We start from the raw sequence: 25,795 nt of genomic DNA on the forward strand, positions 1-25,795 counted from the left end.
TGACCAAGTCAATTTCTCACACTAAGGACAGATTTCTGTTCTGTGCCTCTCATGTCCACACAGATTTTGATTTAATACAGAACGAAGCTTCACAAACCAATACACGGAGCAAGCCAAGCAATGTTTTGTGACAACATTTGTGTTTATTTGTGTACTTACAACATACCAAAACAAATACATGGGTGTAAAACAACTAGGATTAGGGAGGGAATAGCGGGGAAGTAATGATGCCTGTAGAAGCCAAGGTGGTGACCGGTAACACAGCTAGTGTCCATACCTGGGAAAAGAACACAGAGGGAGAACGAGGACATGTTAATACAGCTGTTGGAAAAACACAATTTTTCACCATCTTAACTCATTGAGTGCCATTGACGTATATATACGTCAATCAAAATCCAACGCTTGAGTGCCATTGACGTATATATACGTCAAATGCAGTTTTCTGCGGCTGGTAAATGGGGACGCTGTTGCGCACACTGTGAGTAATTTTGGGGCTTCTGGGATGTGTAGAACGAAGAAGACTGTAGATCAGAGCAAGAAGTGAAGAGGAAGGAGAAGACGAGTGCTATCGGTACAGAGATAACAAAGTTGGGAAAAGTTTCTATTTCTAGAGGAAAACGACGGGCAGAGCCTGGAACAAGTGTAACGTGGAGCTGGAGGAAAGCTTAGCCACGGATGCTATTAGCATAGCTCCAGCATGAAGTGATCGGAGGAGGCAGGAAAGGTAAACTCATCTAGATGATCAGCACCAAAATGCCGAAGCGAAAGCGGAGCGCGGAGTCAGTTTCACCAGTTGCTGTAAACCGACGTCGTGACGACGAACCGAGAGATCAGCGCGGTGAGTCGCTGCCGCGGCCGCGTCCAGCAGAGCGGCTGAAGACGCCATGACGTCTCCCTCCCTCCTTCAGAGACGAGGGGAAGCAGCAGGAGGAGAAGAAGGGGAGGGGAGGAGCAGAGAGGGGGTGAGGGGAGGGGGAGAGGAGGGGGGAGGAGAGGGTGAGGGGGCAGCAACTGCAGGAGGAGTAGGAGAGCAGGCATCACTCTGCATAGTAGGACTCCTACTTGTTGTATTTTTTTTATTTTTTTTTGTACAATGAAAAAACATGTGAAATGAAATTTTCAGATGTCTTACATGTTTTTGAAGCCAAAATTAAAACGGATAAATCACAGTTTTTCTTGAGAGACTCTCTTTCACAAAAATGCATTTTTCTCAGCTTTCTAGACAAAAAGTGGTCTTTTTGGTGCAACCAGGCTCTATTCAACTTAAGATAAATTAAGAATTGAACAAGGTACAAACAAATGGTTTTTCCCTAGTTAAATAGAGAGTCTCCTCTTTCCTTTGAGCTATTTTGTGTTTTCAGAGTCATAATACAAAATATTCTCTTGGTCTTAAAATATTACTCAAAATGCCCCGAAACGCTGGCACATGGCACTGACCATTTTATAAAAGGTCTGGCACTCAAAGAGTTAAGCAATGAATGGGCGACCATACTAAAATTCAGTTCAGTGTGACAGTCATACACAGACATACATCTAGGACTGATACTCACTTCTGAAACTCCCACTCCCTGTTGTCCAGAGGACAGACCTGTCTGGTCTTCAGCCAGCGGGAAATACAGTGGAAATGGAAGGCATGCTGGGAAAGACAAACAGCCGGGGTCAAAGGTCAACTTTATACAGTGTCTTGTTTTTTTTCCTTTAAACTGGATTTACATGTTAACCTAGATTCCTCAAAAGTCATAACACCTTTAATGCAAACAATATCAGTTGATATGTCAGATAACGCATACTTTTTAGTAAAGGTGTCATGATTCTTCTTAGTAATATTCATTAAAAGTGTGTTTTTCACATTGTCTTGACCACAGGACCTTAGCTGGATGTTTGTAAGCCGGCTAGCAGTAGCTAAAAAAGCTCGGTGTGATTGCCCTGTGGCCCTAATACATTTGTTGACTTCATACAAAATTTGGGCAGGATTTTATTCCACATGGAAACTCACATTGCAGACACCCCAGGCTACAGTGCACTCCTCAGAAGTTGCAGAAGCTTGGTTGGCCTGGCACTCTATACCTGATGTAGGGAGAGAAACATGTCAACACATGAAATTTCACAAAACCAGATCTCATTTCTGACTAAGAGTTGAGCCTAACATGTAAAACTCTCTCAAGATCAAAATCAGTTTCACACTCGTCATGTTCACAGTCAAAATACAGGCAGATGACATTTTGGATTAAAAATATTACTTGCCACCATGTGCGGCCAGAACAGTTTAACAGTTTGAAGTCTCTGGACTCAACAGGAGGGGGGGGGGGGGGTTCCACACGTTTTGATGATAATGGTGGAGAGTGCTGTCTAACACATTGATCCAAAATTTTCCATGTTCAGTTGAGTTGAGGTCTGGTTGACTATTGACACCATAATTTTCATACTCATCTAAACATTCAGTGACCACTCATGCCCTAAGGATCGGGACATAATCATTTTTCTCCTGGCATCTGTTCAGGTCTCTCCATTAATTCTGGTCTGCATGTGTCAACTGTCAGTATCGATCCCATAACTGTGTGTAAACCACAAACTCACAGAGATCCATGATGTGGTTCCTGCAGATAGCACAGTTATCCACCACGATGTCCCAGGCCCACAGCGCAACAGCATTCCACTGATGGGAAGACAAACACAATCAGCAACGAAGAGAGAAACATTATATAATAGATTTCATACAGAAGATTTAACACATTCAAAAGATAAGCCACGCGCATCTTTTGAATGTGTTAACTTAAATCTTCAGTTTCTGTTTATGAAACACAATAAACAACGTGAAAGTTGGTAGGTGACCAAGAGAGCACAGGCTGTTGTAACTGATAACTTCGGAGATTAATGTAAAAATTAAAATAATGTGAATGGTTGGTTTATTTTTGTGTTTATGAACTCCAAAATAAAGGGAGACTTCAGCCGTTACAAAGAAATTGTTCTTATTGAGAAAACCAGTTACATGGTATCATACATTCCGTATGTATACACCCAACTTTTATATTAGGATATAATTAATATTACTTATAGATGACAAACATTTTATAACTGTGTTATAAATAGTTTCTGACTATGTAGGAGCAGTGCAGCTAACGTTAAAGCTAACGTTGAAGCTAACGCTAAAGCTATCTTAGCTAGCAGGAGTCCAGCTCGGGGGTAAACCGACAGCGTCCGTTAACGTTGACCGTTAATGTTAATATGGTTTATCTCCTTCATTAATTGAATCACATTGGGGGTTACTAGTCCCCACTGCATTAGTATGGGCTCTTGTCATTTAGATTTTAGCTAGTCCCCAAAAGGAGAAGTGCAAATTCATGCCCTGTTGGAACACAGCTAACTGCTAACTTTATCAACCAACTGCGATAGTCTACAATGAGTTAGCATGCTAATGTAAGCTGGTTAGTGACAGTAAACTGTTAGCGGACATTTGGCGCTGCAGATAGATTACACAGATTGTTTACACCTCCAAAGTGATTAAACCGACCATACCTTCTTGACTTCAAATCGTTTCTTGCTAGCTCCACTGTTTGTGCCGCTCGGTGTGTCTACATCCATAGCTGCTGCCATTTTGATCAGCGAAGTTTGGTTTAGTCTGTGACGAGCAGGTTTACCCGGAAGAAACCCAGCAGTTTCCGTCGGCGTTTTAATTCATATATCACTCGTTGTGTTTCTCTTTTTTTGTTGTGGTCAAGTTGGATGGTGCCATTTTGCTGTAAATAACAATGCAAATCTTTCCCTTTGTATTAAAAGAAAAGCAAGGGCAAGAAGTAAATGTTAGGTTCCACCGAGATTTGAACTCGGATCGCTGGATTCAGAGTCCAGAGTGCTAACCATTACACCATGGAACCGGTACGTCAGTAGTAGACTCAACAAAATACAAAAGATTACCCGATAATGCATTTATTGGTTGTATACTGTAATGGGGTCCATGCCTATGTTCCCACAGCCTTATGTTCCCACAGCCCTATGTTCCCACAGTTCTAAGATTTTTCTCAAAATTAGGGCTATGTTCCCACTGGACTCTCTCTACCTATCTGGACTCTATCTATCTGGCCTGTCTAGCCTCTACCGGGTCTTTTTACTAAACTTAACCAACCCTTTTCTTCATTGCCTAAACCCAACCAATGGTGGGACCAAAGGGCTGTGGGAACATAGGGCCTAATTTTCAGTGACAACAAAAGTTAGAAATGTGGGAACATAAGGCTGTGGGAACATAGGGCTGTGGGAACATAGGGATGACCCCCTGTAATGTACATTAGTAAATACATATATATTTTTTGCACATGAATGTTTTAGATGGACTTGACCTTATGAAATACATATTGAATGGGGACTGTGTTGTTGAGTGTTTGTGAATTCCACATACCATTGCAATCTGAGGAGCTGTAATTCAAAACAGGAGGCATGAATCTTTATTTGACACATAGGTTACAATAACTAAGTCATCAACATGATCCGGCTAACTGCACAGCGACCAACTGTGTAGATTAAAACTGTCATGTTCACTTATTTCATTGTTCTCTTGTTCTTTGCTACTTTTGTCATTGCAGGCTTCTTTGGAGGCCGTTTCTTGGTTGGTTTGGATTGTTTAGCTTTTGGCTTGGCAGGCCTAGCTTTGACTCCAGGGGCCTTTGGGAGACTGGGTTTGGGCTTCTTCACTTTTGGAGGTTTGGGGTCCATAACGACCTCCTGATTTGGAGGAGAGCCACTCTCTGGGCACGATGTGAAGACCTGGACATCTTTGACATTTTGACCCCTGAGCTCAGGTGGGTGACCACAGGAGGCAGTCACTTCCAAACTTACATTCTCCACCCACCTGCGGCACAAAGAGACAGAAGGAAATAAACTGTCACACAATTATTATTAATTATGTATATTTTAATGGCAATGAATCTAGGTCAACTGATACTAGGCTTTCTTGGCCCCTGTAGCAACTCTCAAGTCTGCACTGACCTGCGTAAGGGCAGCAAAGCACAGTCACACAACAGAGGGTTGTCCTGCAGGTCGACCACCTCCAGGCCTGTGAGTGGTCTCAGGTCAGGAAGAGCCTCCAGCAGGTTACCCCTCACAGTGAGAGCCCTCAGACCTGGGCCCATCCCTGCCAGAGCATCCCTGGACATCTGGACAATGGTACAATTTAAAGAGCTGATCAGCTATAAGCCCTGCTCCCTGTTTAGCTTGTCAGCATGTAGGCCTATCTGAGTGTCTGTGCATTTGGATTTTCTGATTGCAAATCCTAACAAGATAACAACAACAAACATTCACACAAGTCTATTCATTAAACAGTTATTTAGCAACTTATTGGTGAAGTCACAGTCCCAACTTATTTTCCTGCAGGTTATGGTAACGTCAGATGCTGTTCCCAGTAATAAAAACACCATAATCAAAACAAATGTTTGATTTGAGTGCAGTTGTGTTCTCTCATACCTTCTCTATGCCCATCCAGTCCATGTAAAGCCTCTTCAGATGTTGGGATACAGGCTGGAATGCATTCGGTCCCACCAAACTAATTGAATTGTGAGACAGCTTCAGCTCCTCCAGATTAGGGACCTCAGACAGAGCATGTGTCGGCACCTCTTTTAGCTGGTTTGCATCTAGGTGAAGTGTTCCTAGGAAGGCTGAATCCAGAGCACCTCTGGCAATAGCAGTAATGGTGTTATTGGACAAGTAAAGTTCCAGTAGTTTAGGGGTGACTGAGGACAGCAACCCAGCAGGCTCTAGTTTGGAGATGGCGTTTCGTTCCAGGTGTAGCATTAATAGACTTGGTAAAAGTGCCAAAGCTAGCAGAGAGACACAGAGAGACAGAAGGTAAATCCCTGTAACTTAAATTCACCCACAGCCAGACTTGACTTGACCAACCACTGACCTGCTCCAGGGAACTGTGCCAGCCGGTTCCCCTCCAGGTGAAGGTAGGTGAGCTCGGGGGCTCCTGCAAAGACTCCAGCATCCAAGAATGTGAGGTCGTTGTCAGAGAGATACAAATAGAACAAGTTTTTCATCCCTTGAAAGGCACCTCCTTCAATTTCGTGGATTTTGCAGAGCTCCAGGTGAAGGGAAACAACTTGACTGGTGCCTGGGAAGCTGTTGGCAGGAAGGTAGTGGAAGTGGTTGCTGCGGAGGTCCAGCAGCTGCGTCTTGGAGGGAAAACCACGTGGGACTTTGGTATGACCCTGACCTTCACATGTGGCATGCTGGGCTTCAATCTGGAGTCAGATCACAATGGTTTATTATAACAGCAGGTCACACTGGGAGCGGTGGGCAAAGTGATACTTTACTTTAATCTTAATGTACTGTAGTTATAGTAGTGATTGTGAACACAACTTTAATATACAACCACATTTCATAGTGATCTTATTAAGATGCAATATCAATATTGAATCAATATTCATTTTAAATTTTGTTTCTGACTAGTTAATTAAAATAATAATAATAAAAATAAATTCTATTTAATCAGGCAGTATATATTTTCTTAGAGAGAACACAATTGGCAAAATAGAAGCAATAAAAACTATTCTGCTATTATACTCAATTCCTAAAGTGTCAGTAATAGCATTGGGGTGACATTTGAAGCTCTGATAGCCGCAAGGTTAGTAACACAAAGATGCAAAGAAAATCAGGTGCTTAGCCCTTTTGCATTTAAAACTGAAGTGAGTGAGTGCAGATGAGCCAGGGCTACGGTGGAACCTGTGCCATTACAATTGTTTATTCAGTAAACAAAAGGACACTGCAGTATTGATAAGGAGTAGCATATTATGTATGTATAATAAGTGATGTGTAATCAGACCAATTACAGACCCCTGCAACTGCCCATTTCTGATGGTACAATGGCTTCACTAAGTACCAGCAGCTGCTCTTTTTGGCCACTAAGTGCTTCAAAGTAATGATGCTATTTTTCAGAGCATTCATCATTACAAGTCAAGTCTGTAATACATAAAAGTAGAAATATGACAGTGTGGGACTGCCTGAAGTCCTGCCTTTACATTTTTCATCATTTGTCAGAAAGAAAGTGTTCACTCATGCTTTTAAAGTGTGGATGTTCTTTCTCTCCTTCTAGCAGTGAGAGCATTTACACCATCAATGAGTTCAGAACTTCAAAGAATGAAGATTTCACCCAAATGATGATGATGTAAACTAATCTACAGACATGTTTTAACACAGATTATCAGATAGTGATATATATATAAGTCTGTCATCCATTAAACAACAAAACAATTAAAAATGCAAAGCAAAATCTCAAGTCTGGAATGAAACGAGCAGAAAGAGGAATAATCTTATTATCTGTTCCTCTTTCACAATCCATTCAAATCAAATAATTACATTTTAAAAAGCTGCAGGTCGACTCGGCCACTCACACCCCTCTATTAGTACAAGGGTCAAAAACAAATAAAAAAAAAGAGCAAAGTAAAACTTATCCAACTATTTTGGTTAGGTTAAATATTTGGGACATGTGATCACTGATGATCTGGCTGATGATGATGATATGTACAGGCAGCGGCGTGTATTATATACTCAAGCCAATGTCTTAAAACGTAAATTCTTTTGGTGTTCAGATGATGTTAAAACCAACCTCTTCAGAGCTTACTGTACCCCTCTATACACTGCCCCCCTGTGGGTTAAGTTTAAAAAGGCAAGTATTTACAAACTTCAGGTTGCCTACAACGACTGCCTACGTATTTTGATGGGGAAACCTAGGTGGAGCAGTGCAAGTGAGTTATTTTGTCAACTGCAAGTGAATTCATTTCATGCTCTGTTGCAGAAATTGATGTATAAATTCATCTGTCGACTGAATGGTACACATAATTCTGTTTTAATGTTGTTGTCCAATCCTGGTCTCAGTGCAGTGAGATACCAGTCAGCCATGTGGAAACACTGGTATGACTGTCTCTTTTAAATGTTTGTGTGTTTGTCTTTATGGACCTGTGGAGTCTAATAATAAAGTCTTGATTGATTGATTATTTAGTTGTATCTACTCAGCGAACTGGCTTCGATTGTATTGTTTTTTAAGGATAGAATTTGTTTGTTTCTTCCTTTTTTTCACGAACTAGTGAGAGAACCAATTTCACCAATTTAGTTCTGACTCCTTGGACTTCTTAAAGGATTTCCATCTGGTTATAAAGCAAGTTGTCTCCTAACCTAATTTAGTTATTACTTTTTATTTTTTTTATTTTTTATTTTATTTTTTACACATGTTCAAATAAAAATAATACTCACATCACAGTCACAGTTAACTGGACACTTGACTTTCTGCTTGGGCTTGGCTGTGGGTGTGGGTGTGGGTTGGCTTCCTGTGCTCTCGTCGTTGTCCTCCTCAAACTCGTCCTTCAGCATCTCCCCCCTGCTGCGGCAGCGTAGATCCAGAGGAGCCACGGCCTGCAGCGGCTCATCTGAGAGGTGAGGGGGTCCAGCACAGGCTCCCAGCAGCTTCACACCCCCAGCCCTCGCCCACTCTCTCAGGGGCCGCATGTAGCAATTACAGTAGATGGAATTGCCTGCAGGAAAATGCATGATGAACATAATGTATTAAAAATGATACAGGGCATATAGATCCTCCTGTATCTTAACCTGAGCTTTTATGTGAAGATGTAATGAAAACCTGTAACTCTTAGAGCACAGTTGTACCTGTCAGGTTGAGGCTGCGCAGCTCTTTAGGGCCCAAGAGGGGCTCAATGTAACGAAGCTGATTGTGGCTCAGGTCCAGGTGGGAGAGGCGGGGGGCCCCGGACAAAGCCTGGTCTGACAGGTCCTGAAGGGACATGTGGTCCAGGTAGAGGTGTGTGAGCTTGGCCATGGAGACGGACTCTTCCCCGAGGTAGGCCATGGGGTTGTGGCTCATGTCCAGGCGAGTGACCTCACTAAGTCTTTAAAGGGAGAGGAGAGTACAATAAAAACCTGTACCACACATAAGTTAGTAATATCCCAAACTGACAACAAATTAAAACAAAGAACAATCCAAGTTGAAGATACAAAGTAGGAAACTTCACTGTGGTTCACCATGACAATAAACTTGAGATAATTGATTGTGAATATGAAAAGACAGGAGCCATATGAGGATGAAGCGGCCAACACCGCTCCATCCATCCATCCATCCATCCATCCATTATCTACCACAGGGCCATCATACAGAAACAAACACACTCATTGACATTCACACATAGAGTCACCAGTCAACCTAATGTGCATGTCTTTGGACTGTGGGAGGAAACCCAAGGCCCAAGAATCAAACCCAGAGCCTTCTTACTAACCACTACTCCACTGTGCCATTGCAATATGATGATAATAATATATAATCACATTTACTTTTTCAGGTGACACATGCATCACTGCCTAATCTTGATGGCGTTTTTGTCCCATAGTGCCCCTTAGTGGCCTTGAATGATAATTTCATCTTTACTTAAAATAAAAATGATACTGGACTGATTCTGATTTTTCAAATTAAATCACAATTTAATCGATGGTGTTACTGTCTCTACAACATGCAGCACTGCGTGTCCTTGATAAGGAAAAGCGCCACCAGAAGAACGTGAATGGAAAAAAGTGAAGAAAAGTAAAGAGCAACAGTGGAGGGGGTTTCTCTTCTTAGACATGAATGGGTATTGTAAACACAGAGTGAGGAGATGACAACTTTCAGTCAGGAGCACTGAGAGAGACAGTCCATCAAACCCAGCATTCAGTGATCATGACACACATTTGTTCCCACAGTGACATAGAGTACATTATTTTCCTCCGGACTCTCCCACCTGCTCATGGTCTGAGTGGGGAAGAACTGCAGCTCGTTGTGGTCCAGGCTGAGGCGGCCGAGGGTGAACAGGCCAGTGAACGCCTCAGGGGCCAAGTTGTTCAGGGAGTTGTGGCTCAGTCGAAGCCACTTGATGTTGTTCAGGCCCTGGGAGAGGAGTCAGACTACTGTAGGATTATTCTGGCATGTACACCGGTTAACTGTGGAGCAGTGGCGGCTGTCTGTGATTGTGATGATTTAAAAGAGGGTCTGTAAGCACAGGTGTGTGAGTACCTGGAAGGCCATGTTGCCGATGTAAACCAGCTGGTTGTGTGTGAGGGCGAGCATGTTGAGGAAGCCGAGCTGTGTGAAGGCTCCAGGCTGAATCTCCTCCACACGGTTATGGTCCAGATGCAGCTCCTTCAGGGAGGAGAGGCCGTCAAAAGACTCCTGCATCCGTCAGGTCACAGGGCAGAGACAGGGAGAGAAAGACAGTGAGTTTCCTGAATAATAAAGGTATAAAACTTAAGCTTTTCAGTGTTGTAGTTTTGCCTTCTCCTCTCACCTGGTAAAGGATGTCAATTTTATTGTAGGCCAGGTTCAGGGAGACCACACGGCCCAGGGCCCGGAAAGCACCCTCCTTCACCTTGATGATGTCGCAGCGCTGCAGGTTGAGGTGGGTGAGGTAGGGTGTGAGCACAAACGCCCCCCTGGGCAGCACCTGCAGGTTGTTATTCCTCAGGTCCAGTTTCAGTGTAATCTGTGAGAGGCAATGCAAGTGTATGGAGGATATATCAGAGGCAGAGAAGATGCAATAAGGCTGATATCAGGAGGAATTAGATCTTCTGCACATCCTAGGAGAAGTACAGAGACAACAGTCAATTAGCAAATTAATTTTGGATCAATAAAGAAATTGAGTCCACAGCTCCAAACAGCTGCGTGAAGTCAAAAGGAGACACTTCACTGTGCGTTTAAGTTCCTCACCTCATCTATAGTCGGGGGAACCACTGTCAGGTTCTTGCCGACGCAGGTGACTGTGAGTTTGGTGCTGTCACAGCTGCACACTCTGGGGCATTTTCCTGCTCCAGCGCGTGAACTTAGCGCCACAATCAGCAGGAAGATCGGAGCAGAGAAGAAACCCATCTCTGCCAGTAAAACATGTGTTAGATGGACGACACTGAAAAGTCAGTGCAGCTGGAATAAAGTTTGGTAAAACATCCCATACATAAAAACAGGCACCTACATTTTTATAGTTATTTAGTATGTTTTTAATTTTCATTCAAATTCAACATTGAAAAATGTAAAGAAAGAAAGAAAAAAACTAAATTTGCATGCCTCTATGTAGTAATATTTTTATGTTAAAGAATATATCTATTCTATCTATATATCTATATAGTATTGCTGGTTGTGAAATGCAGGTTTTACTTCTCAGTGCCTCAGATGTGCACTAGAAGCACACGCAACAACTCAATAGGTGAAAATTGATTTCAATAAAGATCACGAGATAAAGCAAACACACAGCTCACCTTCAGCAGAACGTCTCGCTGTCACAGATTGGTCGGTAACATGAATTAGAGGTAGATCGGTTTAGGCTCCAGTTATCTGCTGTGACTTCTCTCTGTGTCCAGCTCCTACAGTCTGGGCTCCAGCAGGCTAACAAACAAGGCTCTGGTAAATTCTTCTGCAGTGACCCCTGATCCCTGTGCCCCCTCACTGCAAATTAACACCTTGGCTTTACATTTTCGGTCCAGCTAAAGGCTACAACACTGAGGGCAAGTGACTGCATTACATTTGTAAATTCCATAGATCAAATGATGTTGTATTGTATCTTGGGGCTTTTATGTCTTTGGATCCCATTCATTTATTTCTTCAAGCTTATCCTTATTTCTGGAGTCAAATGTAAAAATCAGTACAGTTAATAATAGGCAAAGCCGCTCAGCACTCAAATAAGCTTTATTTTTGCAACACATATCCAAACACTTTGCACTGTGTGCCTCTTTAAAGGCAGAAAATACATTTACCTGTTCAATCCCTTTTGATTGTTTTTTATTGTCCTTTATAGCCATATTTAACACTCAATTCATATCTAATAATATTGTTATCTGACCATATTGTGTGAATTTAATAAACATTTCATATAAAAAACAGAAAAGTAAAAGGTTGATATGAAATATAAAATGTACAACAGCTGATGCTTCGAGTCTGCATCGGTTTTAGTGAGGACTTTTCTAGTTTGCCCCAAAGTTAAATCTGTGCTGCAGTCGCGTGCCACTAACCAGGAGACGCCACACAGATCTTTGGTCATGTTGTGAGTGAGTGAGGCCTTTTCTTATTCACCAGGATACAAAGAGCATGAAGACAGTAGTCAGTGCTGTCCTGTGGTTAAACGTATATATACCTGAAGTGCTTCAATTAGTCCACGGCACGCCATAAGTGTATAGTCTACTTCAAAACACAAAGCATTCAAGTCCAGAGTCCAGAAAAGGAGATGCTGCTGAAAGACTGTGGTGACACACTGAAGTGCGTCCGAGTGGAGTGTTCTTCTCATCTGTGGCTCCACTTCCGGTTTCCTAAGGTCCATCAGTGATCAGTTACAGTTCAGTCTGTGTGTGTGAGTGTGTGTGTATCCACAGTCCTCAGCTCTCAGACTGGACTCTCTGCAGTGTCGATTGGAGGCCTCTTTTGGCATTGCCACATGACTCCAGGGCCTTGTTGTTTCTGTCAATAACAACACACAGTTAGTGGGTCAAGTACACACACACACACACACACACACACACACACACACACACACACACACACACACACACACACACACACACACACACACACACACACACACACACACACACACACACACACACACACACACACACACACACACACACACACACACACACACACACACACACACACACACACACACACACACACACACTTTTTTCTTTTGTCAACAAATACCTTATACCAAAAATACCAATACAAAAACCAACAATGAGGTTTCTTCTTTTGTTAAAATGATTATTGGCACCACAGTGAGTTAATCCCACATATACTGTCCTGCTGCAGCAAAGCCAGCAGGAAAATAGTCCCAAACAGATGTACTGGAAACCCCTTACAGTTTGAGGGTGGGTTCACACCCTCTGTTATCTGATTGAAACCAATGCAAGCATGATACATTGTTGCAATTTTTCAATTGGTCCGGTTTGCGTTCACAGAGGCCACAAAACTTAAACGGTCCAAAAGTTGTAAATAAAAGTCATGTGGCCACAAATGTCGTTTGGTTATTGGTCAGACAGTTCAGTTTACATCATGGAGCATCTTTGGCTTATTTTCATGTTGGTGCTGATCTAGACTGTAAACAAAACGTTGCACATATGAATGGTTGGTAAGACTGGTCATATCACAGACGACGACAGGCAGTAATGAGAGTCTAACACAACTTTTCTTTCTTTTGCCATACAAGCGGGACAGGTCAGTGGACAAAAATAAGTTCACAATTGCAAAAACTTGTAAAAATTAAACAGTTAGCTCAACATAACAGCAAATCTTGCTTATAGAGTCCATGCATCTCCTTGAGTGAATGGATGAAATGATGACATGGCTGGTGTGAGCGCGACCTGAGAAACCTCCCCAGCTCTTAAAATAACAGTTCTGACAAAAGGTCCATAGCGGGATCAAACCGTCTAAGAGCCACTGGCAGGTTAGTGAAGTACTGAGAGACAGTTAGTAGTTTAGGTTTCCTCTTCATGGAGCAGTTTCATTTTATCGACCCTCATTCTTTTAATCTACTGCTGGTGAAAACATTTCTCACTGCTCGTGCTTGGTTCACCGTGCACCATGTTACTGATGGACGTCTTTACTGAAACAATGTGAGTTAGTTTGGCTGCAGTGTAAACATTTACTCATCTGTTGTACTGTATTTCTGGCAGCTCAGTGTTTGCTGTCCCCAGAAATGTAGTATTAAACAACAAATACTGTTTCTGCAGTAACAGCAGGTGTCGCCAAATCAACCAAGACTGAAAATCTTTAACTCTAACCTTTAAGAGTAAATTAGCCAATAAACTTCAGAACATAAGAAAAATCGGTAATCAGAATATTACAAACTGAATAAACCCACCACCTTCAATAAGGGCACCAAGTGCAAAACATTGATGTATGTGCTTAAAACCTGAATTTTGTACCTGCACTCTGCCTGGTGATTGGCTCATTCTGTCACGTCCTTACCGGGACATGAAGGCCTCAAGCACGGCCACGCTCTCTTTGGGGAAGTAGTCCTGCCGAACAACGTGCTCCAAGGCATGGAGGTGACCGGGAACCACGAGCACGGGCTTCACCTTGTCCTCACTCTGAGCAGCCGGGAGGACAGGACGCAAAGATGGACAGTGGACAGGAGGACAGGAGGACAACAGAAACCCACATGGGTGTGAACAGGGAAGACAGTTGTGTTAAAAAGCAATGGAAAAGAGTGGTGATGAAAAGTGAGATATGCAGGTGCAAATGAAGCATACCTTGATAAGTCCAAGCAGCACTAACAAAGATGATACAAAGCTGTAGCCTTGGAAGGAGGGACTAGCAAAAGCTTTCTTCAGAAGGGCATCTGTGAAAATGAAAAAAATACTGTATTATGAACATATTCTCACAGTATAATAAAAAGGAAAACCAAAGAAATGCATATCCTACTGGCAAAGACTCTTAATCGTGTTAGCATTAAAACAATTCATTCACAATATTTTAAAATATACTATGTTAAAAAATGTGGCCAGCATTTCTCAGCACATGTTAGACAGTTCCTCAGCTCGTCTGGTTGAGTGGAGAATGAAGGGAAACAGGAAGAAAGGGGATCTTTAAAGACCTGAGAGGTGTATTTCAACATTTTTGGGGTGTGGGGTTGTGTAGTACGCTGACAATAAAAAAAATGGAAAGGCATAAACTCACCAACACTGTCCAACACTGCATCCTTAACATCAGTGTTCTCCTCTTTGTACACTGACGCAATCTTGAGGAAGGCTTCGGCTGTTTTTGTAGAATCTGTTACATCCACCTACACAGAGTGAGAGAAGACAAGAGGCACGCATCACTGGTTTGTTTGTATCATATAAGCACAGAGGATACACTCAACGGTAACATCCAAGCTAAATGTCCTTTCTTGAGCTTTTCGTACCTCACAGAAACAGCTTGGTGTGAGTGAAATGTTCAACTGTTGTGGCTGCATTTGTGGGAGTCACCCCTGTGTTTACCTGCTGCTCGATCAGCAAAGCTCTCTTTGCTCCCAGCTTGAGCAGTTTGTCGGGAGATGGAAAGCTGAGGAAGGAGGAGACATCTGGTGGTCGAGGAGCTGATGCTGGGGTGGACAACTGAAAAGAGAAAAACACCAAAAGGAAAGTCAACTAAATAACAAATTACAAAAAATTACAAATAACACCAAAAAAGAAAAACATAAAAGCTAGTGTTGCCTTTATATTGGACTTCATGTCCATTTTAACTGCTGTTGTAAAATAAGATATTCATTGCAATTTGTTGCAGCCACAGCATAATAACAAAGTATTGGTGGAATCTTGAATTGACTCAACTCATGAATGTCAAAGTAATAATTTTTACTTTTACACAATCCCGGTCTATTACGACTGGTCAGGTCAACATCCTGCATTTCTCTGACCTTGATGCCACTGCTTTCTACTTCCTCCTCTTCTTCCTCTTCCTCCTCCACTTCCTCCTCCTCCTCCACGTCCTCGTCATCATCTTCCTCCTCCTCTTCATCTTCATCCTCGTCCTCGTCGTCATCCTCTGGCTCGCCCTCGTCATCACTGTGACAGTTTAAAAAATACAGTCAGTGAGGTTTTTGGATGTTGCATGTTTTGATGAAATCAAGATGTTGCTGCAGACACGTCAGGTGCGGCAGGCGACCACACTGACGTTAACCCTAAACACAGCATTCAAAAACAAAACTATCCCCATTAGCATTTAATCTGTGATACATGAACAGCCATGTAAACATGTACAGGGGGGTAGACTCAGACTGTCTGCTCTGCAGTTGGTCAGTTGCAGGGAATACTACAAAGAAAAAGCACTTTGGCTCTTATCAGATTCAATTTTCAGTGGTCAAAGCATCAATCAGAGAGTGAACATGGGTTTTTTTCCACAACATAGTTCCCACAGGTTTCTATTTCTGCCTGTCCAAACAAAATAAAACGGTCCCAGTCAGATGAAAGCAGGACGTCAGGAAACTCCTAATTAGTAGGGGGGCCAATTAGTCCAGTAATTTTAGGCCAAAAAAGGGGTCAACGTTAAACAAATTGCAACAGAAGCAAACTCAACTGATTTTGTATCCTCAGCATGTCCTGAGTGAGGGAAAAAAAGCCCCGAAGAATCCCATTAGGGGAAAGTTTCGAAAAACACCCAAACATATCCCATTTATACGTATAATTTTTTTTTTCACGTATATAGGGTAAAACTTTTAACCTTTAGATATCTCCATGAAAATTACTGAGTTGATTACTTACATTAAGACAAACAAAAAATGTATTACAAGTTTTTTGAAATTCTTTGTTAACTCATTGAGTGCCAACCACGTAATTTCTCGTTTTTCGTTCCCATGCGTTGAGTGCCAAAAACGTAATTTTACGTTTTTTGCTTTTTTTTTAAATTATGAAAATAGACACTTTAATACACATTATATGTAAATTTGGGGACTCTACGACGAGGAGAACTGAAATAGATGACGATCAAAGTCACATGACAGCTCATGATCTGGAAGTTTTTATCATAACTCGGCTTCTGCAAACGAGTTCTGCATGTAGATGCAGCGCAGCTGCTCTGCTCTCACCCGCGCTGCTGCTCCAGCTGCTCGAGCTGCTCGGAGCAGAAACAGGAAGCTCTCAGCCGACAGTCCGCCCGGTCTTCATCTGGAGCAACACCGTGTCCTCCCCAAAGTCCCCCCGCGGTAAAATCTGATGGTCTCTGGGCCAAAGCAGACCGGCATCACCGACCCGAACCACAGAAGGACCGCGACCACCGGCGGGACCGGTCTTCCCGAGCCGCGGTGGCCGACTGACCCTCACGTTCCGCGGGGAGAAGCTGTGAGACGGCACGGTGCGTCTGTGTTATTGTTGTTTAGTGGCGCCCCCCCCGCCCCCGCTGGTGGTTTTGTGAATAGAACAACCATTGTTGTATATATTTATCTTATACGAGCCCTTTGATCCAGAAATGCGAGTGTGAGAAGAGCGACAGACACAAACAGCGCACCTTTCATAAAAGACGCTCTATCTCCTTTTCTAGAAAAAAAAGGAGGGATTTTGGTGAAACCCAGCCATGTTTAGCTTGACTTTTCTCAGGAACGGAGGCACGTAGAAACAAACGGTTTGTGGCCACTTGAAGCATTAAGTTAAACCTTTCAATTGAGCCACAGTATGTGTTGGTGGCAATAATATAGAATACACTGTGGCTCTACATAAAAAGTCAAAAATGGTCTAAATTGCCGGTACACTTGACTAAAACTTTGGAAAGGAGCGCGGCACTCAATGAGTTAACATGAGCAAATTTGCAAACATTTGCATAAATTTGCATAAATTCCACCGTTTTGACGGCACATGTGTATATGAAGTTGCTGTGGTGGTACCAGCTTGAAAATTGGAATGAGTTGACTCCATCGGTCAACCGACAAGTTGACCACTTTAAATTTCAAGATGACTGCAATTTTTCAAGACAGCCACATCCTTAGTAGAGCAGGTATGATATGAGCCAACAGTGCATAATCCAATTACGTATGGCTAATTTGCATACATACAACACCTGATCTAAACATTGAGTAGAGCAGGTGAAAATGTCTTGTTCAATCTTGTTAACATATAATATGTTAACAAAATTGAACAAGACATTTTTAACTGTAATATGATATTACAGTTAAAAAACTTAAGGAATGGAACTAATTTAGACTACCCATGAGCATTAATAGAGACGGAGCATGTCATACCTGCTCTACTAAGGATGTGGCTGTCTTGAAAAAATTGCAGCCATCTTGAAATTTAAAGTGGTCAACTTGTCGGTTGACCGATGGAGTCAACTCATTCCAATTTCCATGCTGGTACCACCACAGCAACTTCATATATACATGTGCCGTCAAAACGGTAGAATTTATGCAAATGTATGCAAATTTGCTCATGTTAACAAAGAATTTCAAAAAACTTGTAATACATTTTTTGTTTGTCTTAATGTAAGTAATCAACTCAGTAATTTTCATGGAGATATCTAAAGGTTAAAAATTTTACCCTATTCACGTGAAATTTTTTTTTTATATGCATATAAATGGGATATGTTTGGGTGTTTTTCGAAACTTTCCCCTAATGGGATTCTTCGGGGCTTTTTTTTCCCTCACTCAGGACATGCTGAGGATACAAAATCAGTTGAGTTTGCTTCTGTTGCAATTTGCAGGGCTCCAGACTAACTTTTTTGACTAGGAGCACAGTGGCCCCTAACTTAAAATTTTAGGAGCGCAAGCAGAAAATTTAGGGGCGCACACCGAAATCGACTTGCAAAGTAAATTTGCACATTTCCTCTCATTTTCACTGTATTACTGATAAATACTGCATAAATGCAGAAACTATAATGTTTTAAATTCACATTTTATTGTGCAACAGTTTAAATATTGAAAATATAAAGTTAATGTTTAGGCTGCACTGACCAATAACAGAACAAGTAGACACACCACTTGTGGTAAACTCATCCTAGAACAGACCCCCCCCCCTCCTTGGGGGATAAGGTGCCTGTGTAGGCCAGCCCTTGTTGGCCTCCTTGTCTGCTGACCCTGACTGAGCCACATGTGCACGGATTCCTTGGCATCAAACTCGTCGACACCCCCCCCCCCCCCGAGCCTAGTCTGTGGAGCGCGTTCTGCAGCGCGAGTCAACCTGCTTCGTTGCCTTGTGACGATTTGAGTACCGCTGCTGAGAGCGCGAGCATATTATGGGATGTTTAAGGTTTGTAGCGAGCCGTCAAAAAAAAAAAAATGCAGGTGACACAGCACACACACACAGGTCACCGGTCTGTGTGTTTCCTGCTGTTTCACACGGAGCTGCGCTGTGGAAAGACGTCTCCTCCGCTCCGAGATGTAGAGAAGAGAAACACACTATTCTTTTCACACATTAGCCAATCACAGTGGTCATTAAAAAAAAAAAAAAAACGGCAAATTTACTGGTCGCACATGCGCGAGTAGATGAAAAATTTACTCGCACTGTATCAAATTTTAGTCGCAAAATGCGACCATTTAGTTGCAGTCTGGAGCCCTGATTTGTTTAACCTTTTCTCATAAAATGACTGGACTAAATGTATTTCCGTAATTTTGGGATGTTAATTTTTGGAGAGTGGTTGGAATGTCTTCTTGGGTGATTCAACTTTGAGAAAAAATATGTCTCCATTTTTTCCTGACAATTTTTTTTTTTTTTTTTACTTTTCTCTCAAATTTGATATTTTGGACCTTATTTGCACCATTAAATATGATTACAATGGTTAAAATTACTATTTCCATGAACTAAAATGTCCTCTTTTTTTCCCATGCTTATTAATATATCAATCCAGACCTGAAGACCAATTGTCAATATAGAAATAAACAAACAAACAAAAAAAACATGACACAATACAGTCTTCATGCTGCCAACAAAATCTTCCATGACAGAACGGATTTCAGTAACTTTGTTTAAATGGAAGGATCACCATCATACTCATCTTCATCAATGGCCATCAGATGTCCTTGGCTGACATTTGCACAAACCTCTTCATCTGCTCCACACAGGCACATCTCGGTGCAGTTGAGATTTTGAGACCTGCAAGAACAATGTGACATGCAAAAGGTTTCCTTGCAGCCACATTTGATGAGATGTATGATGGTGGCTGGGGCTGGGGGATCCTGTGTTGTGACTGGCACCAGTTTACCTCCCTCTGCCTCCCATCCATATTCTGTTGCCGGTGGTAACTATGGGTAAGGTGTGAGGTCCTGATTCCATACCATTGTCTGGAAATGTGCACGGGCAATGGCTTGATGTAAGGCTCCTTGTGTTGGTGGCAGTCTCTCAGCTTCTAACTGTTTCTTTGAGAATAATCTCCACTTGAGATCACAGACATTTACAAGTGTGGTACCATGCTCATACAGCTGACAGACAAATGCTTCAGTACTTCTTTCTATGTCAGGACTCAACTTTTCTGCAGTCTCCAGGGCAGCAAATGTTGATACCACCATAACCCTGCACAGCCTGGATGCTGCCCAGAGAGGGGCAACAAAAATCCGCATCGAGTCCCCAGAGACAGATGTGTTTGTTCTTGCAGTTCGACGGTACCATCAGTTGTGCAAGGACACTTACTTCATTACTGGTGTGGGGAACAAGAAACGGATCATCTATTTGGGACCAGTAGTCCATACTCTTGGTAAGCAGCTGGCTGCAGCCTTACCAGGTTCCATGCCTTCTCTGGAGCTGGCCAGACAGGTCGATTTGCTGGCAAAGGAAAGCTGACCTGTTGGCAAGCACTAAACAGATGTCCAGGGGAGGTGGTATCAGCATTTGCTGCCCTGGAGACTGCAGAAAAGTTGAGTCCTGACATAGAAAGAAGTACTGAAGCATTTGTCTGTCAGCTGTATGAGCATGGTACCACACTGGTAAATGTCTGTGATCTCAAGTGGAGATTATTCTCGAAGGAACAGTTAGAAGCTGAGAGACTGCCACCAACACAAGGAGCCTTACATCAAGCCATTGCCTGTGCACATTTCCAGACAATGGTATGGAATCAGGACCTCACACCTTACCCATAGTTACCACTGGCAACAGAATATGGATGGGAGGTAAACTGGTGCCAGTCACAACACAGGATCCCCCAGCCCCAGCCACCATCATCAGCATCTCATCAAATGTGGCTGCAAGAAAACCTTTTGCATGTCACATTGTTCTTGCAGGTCTCAAAATCTCAACTGCACCGAGCGAGATGTGCCTGTGTGGAGCAGATGAAGAGGTTTGTGCAAATGTCAGCCAAGGACATCTGATGGCCATTGATGAAGATGTGTATACAGCATGAAGATTGTATTGTGTCATGTTTTTTGTTTGTTTGATATATTAATAGGCATGTTTAAAAAACAAAGGTAAAAAATGATATGACTTTTTCAGCAAGATAAATAGCTATTGTGTTCTTTATTAACATGTTTGTTTGTAATGGCATCTGTCAAATACTATTAAATATAATCACAACTAAAAAGATGACACAATTCGTATAATTTTGCGAAAAGGAAGCGGTCATCAGCCCAGAAGTATTATTATAGGTATAAGTAGTATTATTTTATGAAATTGAATCTATTCTGTGCATTACTTTGTAGTATTTATGTGGTTTTCAGGATTATATCCTTTGATGTCCATAAGGAAAGGTAGGATTTTCGGCCAAAATACATCTGTATTTGACCTACAATTATTACCACTAAATCCAAAGGAAAAAAATGGAGACACTTGTATTTGTCTTGCTAGGAACCCCAAGAATCAAGATATAACAATCTCCGCAAATTACCAAGAAAAAATTACAGCTATATGATACTGGCTACGTTACGTTGGCCCCCCTACTAAATTGACTGTGTAGGACAACTGTCATAAGCTGGCATGCTCTCCTGCTTCACACCACGAGTAAACTGGGATAAGTTCCTTCATGACATAAAAAAAAAGACAGAGCAGAGCAGATGGGCTGACTTTGTTAAATACTCCACAGAGGTACAGGATGATAGATTACCTGAGTGATCCTAGCAGCTCGACCATGTTCATGCCTTCCATGGAGTCTTTCAGAGCTTTGCAGCCATCTTCTCCAAGACAATTACCTGAAAGTGAAAGAGATCATTTCATACAGTGTAGTCAAGGGGAGGCAAAATAAGCAGTAAAAACAACTAAGCAAATGCAATAGAGCACCAGTTTTCCATTCTTCTAAAACCACAGCTATCTGCTCCTCTTTGAAAAGTGAATCCTCCATGTTTTAGGAAACTGACAAATAAAAATTCTAAATCTATAAATAAACAGGTGAATGTGTGAAGAACAAAATTAACTCTTTGCAGGTTTGTACCATTAAGGTCCAGTTTCTGAAGCTGGTCTTTGTCCTTTACGGCTTGTGCCACCGCCAGAGCAGCGTCCTCTGTGATCTCGCCAAATGACAGATTGAGTTCCTGTTAAATAAGAAAGAGAACCGAAGCCTTTCAGAATAAAATAAGTACAGAAATTACCGTACAAGTGTGAGTGTGTGACCAGGTCTGGTTACATCACGTGATGGCTTTCCATATTTAAACCAACTATGGTTCTTTGCAAAATAAATCATAATCTACTCACCTTGAGGATTGGGAGTCCTCCTGACACAGCTTCTGCTATGGCTTTGGCTCCTGCTGGCCGCACCAGACAGTCTCCAAAGTTTATCACCTGGATACTGCGGAGGTCTTTCAGAGCCTGTGAGGAAGACAGACATGAGCTCCAGCTTTGGTGGATGATTTTGGTTACAGTTACAGAACAGCAAGACCTCAGATCACCAATTTCTACATCTTGATCTCATACCAGAACATGAGTCCATCTCTGATACAGATAAAACATCTTAATGCCATATTTGTCGCTCTCTGATCTCCACTAATCTCCATTTACATAAACAATGGCTCAACTAACTATGCACAACATGGGAGGGGTCACACACAATGTCAACCGTCTGAGGATTATCACCAACGCAGCAGAAACTTTTAGCCTCTCTGAGCTCATTGTTTTGTGTTTTAGCACACTAGCTCCACTCCCACTAAACCCCTTTTTATGGCAGCAGCTACCAGAACCAAGTAACGGACAGATAGATGAAGCACAGGCAGAGACCGATCATTTAGATCATCTACAAGAGAGATTTTTTTTTTCTCTCAATATTGAAAACATTCAAATAAATTGTTTAGGCATTTCTTACTACAAGAGAGACGTTATGGACAGATCCATGATGCTTCCAGGAGATTTCATCCTTTATGTAACAATATGAAGGAATGTGAGTGAGGTCTGCTTTTTCATAGTACACAGTGATGCATATTAAAACATATGCTTTTGCAGCCTTTGTATAAATAATGCTTCTCACATGTTCGTCATCCTCTTCATGTTTAGAAAAATATTCCCCCTTTTTAAGTGTGAAAGAACATAAACCTAGAACTGCAACATTAAGTTAGGGCCCTTGTTTATGTCCCATTTTCTGCAGTACCGCTTTTGTTATTACGCTGCTTCACGACTGTGATGATACAGATGTCTCCGTACCTGTGCCATGGCGATCGCCCCCTTCTCGGTAAAGGTGTTGTCATTGAGGTTGAGGATGCGGAGTCCTAAGTTGTGCTGCACAGCTGTGGCCAGGGCCGTCACACCAGGGTGATTGATGCCGTTCTGGGGCATGTGAACCTCCTCCAGGCTGCCCATCAACTGGGAACACATGTTGCAATCATATGATTACTTTACCAACACAAGTGAGCTGCACGGTTAAAACCTGGTGTAAGATCAGTATTTGAAATGAGGGAATAGCTAGAGCTGTACCTGGAAAGCCTGAGCGAGGGCAGTGGCTCCATCGTTCTCCAGTCGGTTCCTCCCTGCAACAAACACCCTCAGGCTGAGGGGGGTGCTCTCTGCACTGGATTTCTTATGACACTGGATTAACGAGGCAGCCAAGATCTGAGAAGTCCATAAACAGATGTGTTCAACTCATCAAATTCATCAATGGATATCTACAAACACGTTAAAGACCTTTTTTTTTTCCTCAACGACAACTTAAGTTGCTCTCTGGACTTACCTTCCCCCCTCCAATGCCCATGCCACAGTTGTTGAGCCGTAGCTCCTGCAGCGTGTAGCAGGCTGTGCTCTTGAGGAGCCTCTCGATGCCCTTCACCCCGTCTGGTCCAAAGGCGTTGTCACTGAGGTCTAAAACAGTCAGCCTGGCACCTGCCAGCATCAGAGCATCACCCAGTGAATTCTACAGCACAAGAAGAGAAAGGAGGAAATAAATGGCAAGAAAGATAGAACAGCATACATAGATGAACTAAAATAAATTGAGCTGATTAGGAGATGTGCAATATTTATATATCCGCTGACTGGAACAAGTGTATTACCAGGGCAGGTGGGATCTCAGAGCGCAGACGACCTGTGAACATGTCGCTCCAATAACAGCGCTGCAAGAGCAAGATTAAAATAACTGTCAGTGTCAGTCAAGAGACAACGTTATAATTTTTCTTCTGTGAATTTGCTCACATCACTTAGGGGAATTACAATGTGCACTTTTAACTATGTTCTAACTTCATATTTTGCAGAACCTATTTATTGTGTTCATATTAACATCCGCTAAAAATACCACACAGTTCCTACTAGTTACAGTGTTAAAAAGTTATCTTCAAAATGAGATCAAAATGGTGCAGAGTAAAGAACCCAAACCTTGAACTCGCTCTTGGTTTCTAGGGCCTTGGCGATGGCCTGTGCTGCCTCCACACCCACAGTGTTTCCCTCCAACCTGAGAGCCTGCAAACCCTCAAAATCCTGGATCTCCTTCACCATCTCCTCCACTGAGATGAGAGAGATGAGAAAAAATAAAGGTGAATGAAAGTTGAAAAAAAAAAGAAGAGCTGGGTGATGGGAAGTGTGAATATGGAAAGCGGGAAAAAGCAAGAAAAGAAAACAAGACTTCAGACTGTCTAAACAAGCTGGTCTGACTCTGTGACAGCTGATTCTCACCTGACTGGGCATCATTCAGCTTTCTTCCCTGGCCTTTGTAGCTCAGCTCTCCTTCCTCAACCCCAGCCTGGGCCAGAGAGTCGGCCAACTGTGCAACAATATCTGTCGCCATCTGGACACCTGAGGGATGAACACGTCACTCAGTTTAACACATAAAATACAGCCAGGTAAACATCAAAACATACAGTTACTTAAAATCATTCTGGTTTTAACTAAGTGTTTTTTTTAGGTATTACATAGAGAGGGAAGAAAATCTATCGTAATAATATTTATTATTGTATCAGTGAAGCTCAGATGATTGAAAAAGCATTTGTCAGGCTGTAAAGACTTTAGGGACAAAGTCCGGGCTTCCTCTGCAACGTTACAAAGTTACACTGTGTTTTACCTGCCATGTTTTGACAGCGTTTTATGAAAGTCAGTCACTCATTCATTGTCCAGCTCGACTCAAAAACACAACATGTCACCCCTCTATCTACTGTCACAGTTGTGTAGCGGCTAATGCTAATGCTAACCGGCAGCTAGCATTAGCCGGCAGCTCCTAACGTCATGCTAACACGCCTACAGGTACAATAACGGTCGTTGTTGACATGTACCGACTCGATAACACACGGTTAGCTTCTCTGATAGCTCCTTTATACACAACCCCGCAGTGTTAGTCCGGTGGTTTTAGGCGGCCTGTGCCCGTGTGAGCTAACTAGCACGGGTAACATGGGGGAGCGTGGCTGTAAGTTAAGTTACTCGGCCTCTCCGGTCGGTCATCTGTCAGCCGCTGTCTCTCTAACGTTACTGCCGTTAGCCTGAACTCTCCGCTCCTCCGTTTAGCGTCGGTAAAAAGATAAAGTGTGACGCAGCGCTACCGTAGTTTACTCCTGATAGAGGATAATAATAATAATAGTAATATCACTGTTACCAAAACACTGCTTCAGTCCACTCTGGTTACACACTCCCGCTCGCCCCTGACGTTCAAAACCGAGCTCAACACACCACTCGGCTAGACGACCGCAGAGCTGGGGAACAAGGGAGTTGTAGTCCAATTAGACTACAACGGTGCGTTCACGGACCTCACTGCTGCAGTCTGCGGGTGATAACTGTCTTCAAGCCTCTTTGTTGTTACAAACCAGAAAGCGCCCTAACCAGGAGGAATCAACTGCATGTTTCACAGGAGAACAATTTAAAGCAGATATCAGTGGAATGTTTTTGTTAATATAAGTCCTAAATAGTCCTATTTTCCGTCAGCAATCACTTACATGAAGTATTTCAGCCTAAACACGAGTCTCTCCGTCACTCTGCTCTGCTGTAACCCAAGGAGAAAATTTTCCTT

General features: G+C 42.5%; 4 protein-coding genes across 6 annotated transcripts in view; 1 reads left to right on the forward strand and 3 right to left on the reverse strand.

Moving 5' to 3' along the window:
* Nucleotides 1–25,795, forward strand: part of tefb (TEF transcription factor, PAR bZIP family member b) — a 164,724-nt gene that overhangs the window by 39,403 nt on the left and 99,526 nt on the right. The gene's annotated exons all lie outside the window — the stretch shown is intronic.
* Nucleotides 124–3,643, reverse strand: rbx1 (ring-box 1, E3 ubiquitin protein ligase; the record flags this gene model as incomplete). Of its 2 annotated transcripts, XM_083976442.1 has the most annotated exons (5): nucleotides 3,517–3,643; nucleotides 2,578–2,656; nucleotides 1,997–2,067; nucleotides 1,551–1,636; nucleotides 124–277 (listed from the first exon to the last, which is right to left on the reverse strand). In XM_083976442.1, exons 1-5 carry the CDS (start codon nucleotides 3,592–3,594, stop codon nucleotides 265–267), a joined length of 327 nt encoding a protein of 108 aa, XP_083832568.1. In that variant the 5' UTR covers nucleotides 3,595–3,643. The 2 variants fall into 2 exon arrangements, with proteins under 2 accessions (XP_083832568.1, XP_083832569.1); XM_083976443.1 differs by lacking the exon at nucleotides 124–277 and having other exon boundaries at nucleotides 1,547–1,636.
* On the reverse strand, nucleotides 4,534–10,885 carry chadla (chondroadherin-like a; the record flags this gene model as incomplete). Its single annotated transcript, XM_083977718.1, has 10 exons — nucleotides 4,534–4,843; nucleotides 4,981–5,147; nucleotides 5,455–5,807; nucleotides 5,894–6,230; nucleotides 8,233–8,516; nucleotides 8,647–8,885; nucleotides 9,765–9,910; nucleotides 10,037–10,192; nucleotides 10,308–10,502; nucleotides 10,727–10,885. 10 exons carry the CDS (start codon nucleotides 10,883–10,885, stop codon nucleotides 4,534–4,536), a joined length of 2,346 nt encoding a protein of 781 aa, XP_083833844.1.
* Nucleotides 11,735–25,458, reverse strand: LOC310989349 (ran GTPase-activating protein 1-like). Of its 2 annotated transcripts, none has more exons than XM_083976382.1 (16): nucleotides 25,385–25,458; nucleotides 24,475–24,594; nucleotides 24,178–24,305; nucleotides 23,859–23,918; nucleotides 23,543–23,722; nucleotides 23,290–23,424; nucleotides 23,020–23,178; nucleotides 22,081–22,194; nucleotides 21,821–21,920; nucleotides 21,497–21,581; nucleotides 15,402–15,549; nucleotides 14,983–15,099; nucleotides 14,681–14,786; nucleotides 14,254–14,342; nucleotides 13,970–14,091; nucleotides 11,735–12,460 (listed from the first exon to the last, which is right to left on the reverse strand). In XM_083976382.1, the coding sequence occupies exons 2-16, from the start codon at nucleotides 24,584–24,586 to the stop codon at nucleotides 12,379–12,381; spliced, it is 1,737 nt and encodes a 578-aa protein (XP_083832508.1). In that variant the 5' UTR covers nucleotides 24,587–24,594; nucleotides 25,385–25,458; the 3' UTR covers nucleotides 11,735–12,378. The 2 variants fall into 2 exon arrangements, with proteins under 2 accessions (XP_083832508.1, XP_083832509.1); XM_083976383.1 differs by having other exon boundaries at nucleotides 13,927–14,091.

The sequence above is a fragment of the Trachurus trachurus genome, assembly GCF_905171665.1.
Source record: "Trachurus trachurus genome assembly, chromosome: 8".
NCBI classification, from domain to species: domain Eukaryota; kingdom Metazoa; phylum Chordata; class Actinopteri; order Carangiformes; family Carangidae; genus Trachurus; species Trachurus trachurus.